The sequence below is a fragment of the Euprymna scolopes genome, chromosome 21 (genome assembly GCF_053919585.1).
Source record: "Euprymna scolopes isolate OS-2025 chromosome 21, ASM5391958v1, whole genome shotgun sequence".
Lineage (NCBI taxonomy): Eukaryota > Metazoa > Mollusca > Cephalopoda > Sepiida > Sepiolidae > Euprymna > Euprymna scolopes.
This window is the reverse complement of record NC_136502.1, coordinates 69,481,368-69,490,918: the sequence shown is the minus strand read 5'-3', so window position 1 is coordinate 69,490,918 and position 9,551 is coordinate 69,481,368. Positions and strand designations below refer to the sequence as shown.

At 29.2% G+C, this 9,551-nt stretch overlaps 1 protein-coding gene across 1 annotated transcript; it reads right to left on the bottom strand.

Annotated features, from left to right (window-relative positions):
* Positions 1–312: 312 nt before the first annotated feature.
* Positions 313–8,487, bottom strand: LOC145242442 (uncharacterized). The gene is made up of 2 exons (XM_080105495.1): positions 8,423–8,487; positions 313–2,849 (listed from the first exon to the last, which is right to left on the bottom strand). Exon 2 carries the CDS (start codon positions 2,567–2,569, stop codon positions 557–559), a length of 2,013 nt encoding a protein of 670 aa, XP_079961621.1. The 5' UTR covers positions 2,570–2,849; positions 8,423–8,487; the 3' UTR covers positions 313–556.
* Between the last annotated feature and the right edge of the window lie 1,064 nt (positions 8,488–9,551).

The following is a 9,551-nucleotide window of genomic DNA, read 5'->3' as shown; positions in this document are numbered from 1 at the left end:
TTTGCATATGCTTTTGTAAATGAGATTTACTTAAAAATGAAGAACTACACAAGACACAAAAATAAGCCTTCTCTCTCTTTGTTTCATTTTACTTTAGTCGAAGTTCTCAGAAATCAAGGGGCCCGCTACCTGGGGCTAACACTTGATCTCTATATGAGATACATAGATATTTGAATGTTCCATTAAAGTTCTTTATCGCTCAAACACTGAATTAGTAAAGAAATTGAGAACATAATTTTCCTCTCCCCAATTAACCATTATATTATATAGTAATCTTTTATTTTGGTTTCTTGGTCTTACTGGATTCCAAAACAAGAATTATCCAGCTTCGTGCAATTACTTGAGGTAACATCACTTGGAGAAGGGCATTATTCCTTATAAAGCTAATGTGGGTTAACCATAGTAAGGAGATCTTATTTGGGCAGCGAATACTATGTGATTTTGAATGTTTGGTCAGGGTTTACTTCTATGGAAAAAGTATCCTCATGCCAGGTTGTTCTGACAAATCCTTGTACAGAGAGACCTTAGACACTAGAGGACAGTGTCTAGTAGGCATTCAAGTTCTCTCCCCTATGTGTATTCTCAAGTGTTGTCTTAAGCTGGAGTTGTCTGAAAATGCTGCTTCACATTCGTGACATGAAAAAGGTTTTTCACCAGTGTGCGTTCGTACATGTCGTGTTCGATCAGCATTTCGTATAAATGAAGCATCACATCGTTCGCAATGGAATGGCTTTTCACCCGTATGTGTTCGATGATGGTTTTTTAATGAAGAACTCTCAGAAAAAGCCAACCCACATATTTGACATGAATAACGCTTCTCTCCGGTGTGTGTGCGGATGTGTTTTTTCAATGAAGAATTTTCTGAAAAGCAAGAACCACATATTTCACAAGAATATGGTTTCTCATTTGTGTGTGTGCGCATGTGCCGTTCTAAATGCGACCGACTTAAAAATCTAGAACCACAGCTTTCACAAGAATATGGTTTCTCTACAATGTGTATCTTTAAGTGTTCTTTTAATTCACAACTTTCTGAAAATGCAGATTTGCATAGCTTACAAGAATATGGCTTCTGTCCAATGTGTGTTCGCAAGTGCTGCTTTAAACCAGTGCTGAAGGAAAATGCTAAATCACATATCTTACAAGAATATGGTTTTTCTCCAGTATGTGTTCGCATGTGTTGTTTTCGGCGTTGGTTGGTCGTAAAAGAAGAACCACATACTTCACAAGAAAACGGCTTCTCTCCACTGTGCCTGCGTTTGTGCTCCTGCAGATGTGAAGTCTGTGCAAATCTTGAGCTACAAACGTCACAAGCATAAGGCTTTTCACCACTGTGCGTGAGATAATGTCGTTTTAGATGAGCGTTCATAGAAAATGAAATGCCGCATTTGTTACAAGAAAATGGCTTTTCCCCAGTATGCGTTCGTATATGTGCTGCTAATGATGAATTAGACGAGCATGCAAATCCACAGATTTGACAAGAATATGCTTTTTCACCTGTGTGTGTTTGTAAATGTTTTTTTAATCCAGAGCTGTTTGTGAAACAACATCCACATAAATCACAATGATATGGTTTCTCACCTGTGTGTGTTCGTATATGCATTTTTAATGAAGAGGTCCATGAAAATGCAGCTTCACATACCTGACAAGAATATGGTTTATCTCGTACTTTCTTGTCTCCAGTGTGTATGCGTAGATGTTTTTTTAAATTAGTATTCTCTGAAAATGAAGAACTGCATATGTGACAAGAATATGGTTTTTCTCCAGTGTGTGTTCGGATATGTTTTTTTAATGTTGAGTTTGCTGTAAATGCTGACCCACATACATGACAAGAATATGGCTTTTCACCCGTATGTCTTCTTATGTGTATTTGTAAATCAGAATTGCATGAGAAGGTGGACCCGCAAGTTTCACATGAATATGGTCTCTCCCCACTGTGCGTACGGAGATGTTTTTTCAAAGATGATTTGTCAGCGAAACAAGTCCCGCATGCTTCGCAAGAAAATGGTTTCTCTCCAGTGTGACTTCGTATGTGTATTTTCAGTGATGACATTCCTGAATATGAATATCCACATATTTCACAGCTGTACGGCTTTTCCTTAGTGTGTACGCGCATGTGTTGTTTGAGATTCGTGTTCATCGAAAAAGAAGATCCGCACTCTTGGCATGAAAATGGTTTTTCACATGTATGTGTTCGTTTGTGTTGGTTTAAGTTGGATACCGATGAAAATGCAGCCCCACAAACTTGACACGAAAAAGGTCTCTCACCTGTGTGTGTTCGCATGTGTTTTGTTAAATCAGCTTTTCTTACAAAAGTAGATGTGCATTCTTGACATTGAATAGTTTTTTCTTTTCTTTTTGCTTGTACACGTGCTTTTGAACTAGTACATAATTGCTGTTTTGAATCAGTAATTTTTGTATCTGAACTCGTGCATAATTGTAAAAGTTTCTCTTTAGTAAGAGTTTTTACTTTGGTGTTGTCATGTGGTTTTGAATCAGTAATGTTTGTATTCGAATTTGTGCATAATTCAATACAAGATTTCTCGTTAGCCATACTTTCCATGTTTATCATTTGTGAAAAAATATCACAGTTTTACAAGGTTTTCAATATTTATAGGTTAAATCAGTGTTTCTTACAAAATTAGATGTACATTCTTTACAGTGAATCATCTTTTCTGTTGTATTTTCTGGTAGACATGATTTTAAATTAATAAGAAGTTTGAATCAGGAGAATAAGGTTTGTCTGTAGCCATTGTTTCCATGTTTATCCTTTGTAAAAATTCTGGTCAACTACAGAATATGAACATTTCTCAGTGGTAAATAATTATGAGATGGCTTTGTGCAGTTGTTTTCTGTGAATGAAATAATAAATAAAAATATTATTAAACGTTCATAATAAAACAATGCATTACTTAGCCTTTTAAAGATATTTATTATCTTTTTACTTACTATTATCGTTATAATAATAATAATATATTTATCTTTTTACTTACTATTATCATTATAATAATAACGATAATAGTAAGTAAAAAGATAATAAATATCTTTAAAAGGCTAAGTCAGTTTTTCATTATTAACTATTATTATTATTTATTGCTATTATGTTTTTCATTATTGTTATTATTTATTAAAATGTATTAATTACATTTAATTATTTTATTTTTTAATACTGTACCTGAACTAGTGCATAATTCCAAAAATTTCTATGTAGCAAAAGTTTTTTTCTTTTGTGTTTTTGTATGGTTTTGAATCAATAATGCCTATGTGTAATTCAGAATAAGGTTTCTCTTTAACAATAGTCTCCATGTTTATTCTTTGTGAAAGAATATCACAGTTTTACAAGGTTTTCAATATGCATTGGTTAAATAGATGTATTTTTCTGATAGTGAATAGTTTTTAGTTCCCCAACAAAAGGAGGGTGGACCTGTACATTTACCCTCATCGGTTGGTCTGTCCGCACTTTTCTCAATAACTACGACTTGGAATTTTTGGAAATTTTGCAAACATTAAACATGATATGAGTAAAAAGTAACAGAACGGATTTTCTGGGAAAACTCCGGTTGCCCTCCTAGGGGTACCTTTCAGGTTAAAATGGCTAAAATTGACACTTTTGTGTTTATTAAAAAAAATTGATGCCTTGAATTTTTATAAAACTTTCTGAAAAGTTGTAACTAACTGATTTGAATAAAAAAGAAATATAATTAAACATTTATACATTAAAAACAATTCCATGTTCTTTACAATAATAGTGGTTTTATTTTCTTATTTGTTTTTGCTAAGGATGGAGCCTTCTACTGTTTTACATTTTACTGTTCACTAATTTTTTCAGTAACTCCAACCAAGAGATCATTTTAAGATTTTAATCTTTCCTTTTTGTTTCATAATACTTCAGTTAAAGTTCTCAGGAATCAAGAGCACCCTTCCTGGAGCTAATATTTGAACTCTATATGAGATACATAGATATTCAAATGTTCTATTATAGGTTTTTATCCCTCAAAGTTACTAAAGTAACTGAGAACATAATTTCCCTTTGACAATTAAATATGTTACAGTATATTTTCTTGTGATCTTACCTATTTATTTCATTTCATTTAAATGCAATTTAGATAATGGGTCTCACATCAGTGAGGAAAGCTGATATGCAAAAAAAGTTGTTTAGAGGAAAGCCGTAAAACAGTGCATATTCTCTCCTGATGATCTGACATTATCTGGAGGAAAAAATAAAATACTCCACAGGCAAAAAAAAAAATAAATAAATAAAAAAAGAACATAATTATATACAAGCCAACAAGTCAATTAACTAAAACCAGGAAGGCTTTGAAATAGTCCATATTCTCTCCTCATGGCCTGACATTAATTGGAAGCTGAAATGGAATACTTCATAAGTAAAAACAACTGAAAAATATGATTTTATATTCGATAGAGAATTGGCTCTGCAATAATAAATACAAAATCTGCATGAATTAAAATGTATTTAAGCATATTTTATGAACAGCAAAGTCTGGTGTCCACCTGCTAGTTTATAAATAAAATGAAAGTAAATTGATTTATATTGAATATGATACATGTGGTTTATATCTGAACTGGCCTTCCCTGTAAAAGGGAGTTTCATGGGAATATAAAGTCCAAAAATAGTCCCAGTTGCACAAATAAACAATAACAGAATTTTATCCTTTTACTAGCTGGCTTGCATTAAGTTTTTTGTTTGTACAACAGTCACAAAAAGCATTCATTTAGCTACGACCATAATCAACAATTTCTCCTACTCTCTATCGGTGCTTAAATTTAAATGCAGATGCCATCATTAAATCTTTTTCCTAGTACTGTTCGCCTATGGACCTATTTCACTGACCTGCTTTTGATTTTTTCTTTTGTTTTTCATTTTTTTATTCTTGTTTTTCATTGTTTTATTTTTTGTTTTTCATTATTTTATTCTTTTGTTTTTATTGTTTTATTTTTTGTTTTTCATTATTTTATTCTTTTGTTTTTATTGTTTTATTTTTTGTTTTTCATTATTTTATTCTTTTGTTTTTATTGTTTTATTTTTTGTTTTTCATTATTTTATTCTTTTGTTTTTATTGTTTTATTTTTTGTTTTTCATTATTTTATTCTTTTGTTTTTATTGTTTTATTCTTTTGATTTCTTTTTTCATTGTTTTCTTTTGTTTCTCATTGTTTTATTCTTGTTTTTCATTGTTTTATTCTTAACTTTAAAATTCACCAAAAATCAAGAAATTTACCAATTTGTATGAAATTTTCAGTGTTTATCCAATAATGATCACAAAATATAATGAGACCATTATTTTTATTTGTATCTTAGTGAAAATGTATTATGTTGTTATGGTTTTCAGTAGTTTTGAGCATCAACATTCATTTTGCACATACCTGTCATTTTCAGATATGTCTGTAGAAGTTTTTGGCAATCTGGCATATTCCCTGAGACAAGATTGGCTAAATACTTTCTAACCCTATATCACATAAAAAGAACCAAATTTCCTTAATCACCGGTATGTTACTATGTAAACAGTTTTAAATAAGAACATACGCAATATAAACAGAACCTTTTTTTTTCATAATAAACGCTTTTTATTTATTTTAAACAATATACAAACAATATACAGAATTTTTTTTTTAATTTTAAAAAATATAATCACATATTTAATAATTAATTAATAATTTAATTGTAATACTTACAGAAATTTCTCTGGCGTCAAAGAATTAAATGCAATTTCTTCAGCAGTATAATGTATTGGATTCGTCATTATTATGCAGTATAATGTACTAGATTCGTCATTATTATGCAGTTTAAATTTAATTAATTTTGCTATTTATTTACTCTTTTATTTCATAATTTGGAAACTAAAAAATCCATATTTTAAACATTTTTCTGTGTATTTGTGAACAGAACAATTCATCAAATATTTTGTTTTTAAAGTATCATTTTTCAAATAAATAAATAAATTACAATTCAATTATCAATAATTAATTAATAAATAAATATATGATTATATTGTTTTTAAGTTTAAAATAAAATCCTGTATACATCGAGAAATATGCTGGATTACCAAGTTTTTATGTGCTCCCATACTTTTTTGAATTTTGCTGCCATGATTTATTTGGCATTAATAAACAACCTCGTTGCTACAGCTGGCACGTTTTTGGGCAAGACTGTAGTTTAGGTGGAAAGATAATCTCAAACCCTTAATCACATAAAAGGGACTAATTTCCCTAATCACCGGTACATTACTATGCCAATAATATATAAACAATAATATAGGTATTTCAGAAGTTGTTTTTGAAAACAACTTTCAAAAAAGAAAAAACTTCTATTTGCTTTTAATTAAAATAAAAAGGTTTCCATAGGTTACAATTATGAAACGTTCTATTAATATTTAAACGTTTTATATGTTCCGTGTTGTTTTTTCAATTGTACACAATGAACACCTTTTTTAATGATAAACAATACATAAATAGAAATAATAAATTATCAGAGTTTTTTAAGTTTAAGTTTAAACAATATCTTTTTAAATTTTTAATTCAAAATTGAATCATGTGATTATTATTAAATCACGTGAGTAGTTATAAACGATACAAATTAATATTAACCACGCGTAATCTCTTGCAATTTATTATTTCTCTATTTCAAATTTAAATTTATTAATTATAAAACGTTCGGTACTTATGTATTTTTAATTTCCCTAATCACTGGTATTTTACTATGCCAATAATATATAAACAATAATATAGGTATTTCAGGAGTTGTTTTTGAAAACAACTTAAAAAAAAGAAAAAACTTTTTACTTATTTATTGTAAAACGTTTCACGATCTTTGTTTCATGATCCCTTAAACATTTCACAATCTTTTTTTCATGATATCTTTTTTTAAAGAGAACGTTTCATGATAAGCAACTTTTTTAAATTAAATTATTAGGTGGAAGCACATAATTTTTACAAATGCCAATAATATATAAACAATAATATAGGTATTTCAGAAGTTGTTTTTGAAAGAAAATACACTTTTTACTTATTTATTTTAAAACGTTTCACGATCTTTTTTTCACAATATCTTTTTTTCTCTCATTTTTTACTTATTTATTTTAAACAACATTTTGTAATGTTAAATTATTTAATTTTAAACCGTATGTTTCACTATATCTTAAGCACCTTTTTTTTAGCACGGTAACAAAAATACATAAGTACCGAACATTTTCTAATTAATAAATTTAAATTTGAAATAGAGAAATAACAAATTGCAAGAGATTACACGCGGTTAATATTAATTTGTATCGTTTATAACTACTCACGTGATTTAATAATAATCACGTGACTCAATTTTGAAGTAAAAATTTAAAAAGATATTGTTTAAACTTAAACTTTGATGATTCATTATTTCTATTTATGTATTGTTTATCATTAAAGAAAGGTATTCATTGTGTACAATTAAAAAAACAACAACACGGAACATATAAAACGTTTAAATATTAATAGAACGTTTTATAATTGTAACCTACGAAAACCTTTTTATTTTATTTTAATTAAAAGCAATATAAATAGAAGTTTTTTCTTTTTTTTAAAAGTAGTTTTCAAAAACAACTTCTGAAATACCTATATTATTGTTTATATATTATTGGCATAGTAACGTACCGGTGATTAGGGAAATTAGTTCCTTTTATGTGATAAGGGGTTTGAGATTATTTTTCCACCTAAACTACAGTCTTGCCCATTTTTGGATAATTATTAGCTTTTTTAGCAAAGGTTAAGTACATTTATTTTATTAATTCATTATCTTAAGACTTTAACTTAATAGTTTACTTGGAAATAATTCCCCAAAACTCATAACTTGGCAGAAAAAATTTAAACACGATGTTTTCTATACTGCATTTTTGGTATTATTATACAAACACCGTGACAGCGTTAGGGTTAGGGTTAGGATTAGGGTTAGGGTTAGGGTTAGGGTTAGGGTTTAGGGTTAGGGTTAGGGTTGGGGTTAGGGTTAGGTTTAGGGTTAGGGTTAGGGTTAGGGGTTAGGGTTAGGGGTAGGGGTAATTCGCTGTCACGGTGTTTGTATAGTTTTACCGCATTTTTTACGTAAATTTTTTTTTTTTTTCAGATTTGCGATAAGATTTTTTCCATGTATTTTTTTTATTCATTTCACACACTTTTTTTTCTTTGAGAGATTAACTGTAATCTTTCAGACACAATCAAAAAGTAATCGAAAATATTATGATCAGCCGGTGTTCAAAACCATGACTTCTACCGAGTCAACTATTAAATTGCACGAATCCATACTTTATGCTACGACGTGAGCAAGTTACGTGGCTTTGATGGAACGGCCTATTTACGTTGGCCACCCATGAATTAGTTAATATGCATGTTTGTCAACTTTTTAAATAATCGTAAAAGAAAAGAATTTAAATGATACTTACTTTATTTTTTAATCTCTATTCGAATTAGGTGGAGCGTTTAATATTAAATTCAAAATGGCGACCAGAAATGAGGTTCGCAGAAAATAAAAATAAAATAATAAATCATACAATAAATAAATAAATAAATAAATAAACAAATGATTTCGTAAAAGTGCTGGTAATAATTAGTAATTTATTATCTTAAAATATTTAAATATTTTAATCGAAAAGAAATTTTTTAACTCGCACTACTTGAAACCGAAATGTCGAACAACGCGGTGATTGAATGAAAATTGTCACCATGCGTAAAAGTTCCGACTTTCTTTTGAGTATTGACATATTAGAATAGACGTGAACAACAACAACAAATAAAACTTTTAAATGTTTTTTTTCTTTTCGTACTTGTAAAGATGGAGTCAACAGACCGATTTTAAAAAAAGAATTTTCGTTTTAAGCAAAAACAATATTACGTACTTAATTAATTGTCGAGCCGAAAATAGTTATATATCCAAAAAATCACTGAGTAAAAGTTATTTATAGTTAAAAGTAAATTTTACGGAAAACGAAGTAAAATCGCATTATGAAGTAGACAATAGGAGTCTACGTGCAGGGGACATAACTCCGAAACGAATATTTTTGATTATTTATTCATGCCTGCAATATTTGTTACTGAAAACACAATAGCGGTAGTTCTACAAGATGAATTTTCATAATTTTAGAATATATTACCATTTTCGACATGAGAATTAAGTAAGTACTGTTGTTTTTATTTAAAACAATATATATTTAAAAAATTGATTCGTCGACTATATCTTAACAAGCACCCCCTTTTTTCTTACTTTATAAAATGTTTATTTCTGCAATGGGTACTCATGCAGAAAGTGATCCGTGCTGAAATAATAAGGTTATTATTTAAAAAGCCATTCTTAACATGGGGAGGGTGTTTTGTACCTATTCTGTACTTTAAACTTACAATTGAATAAAAAAACATATCATAAAACTTTAATTAAGCGTGGAAATACGATTTAAAAAATAGTGCGGATCACTCTCTGCATTAGCACCCTGTAATGTATTTTATTATTATTATTATTGGCTCACATGGAGCTTTCACACAAGTCAACAAACGATCTGATTGGAAACTTGTGGTGTT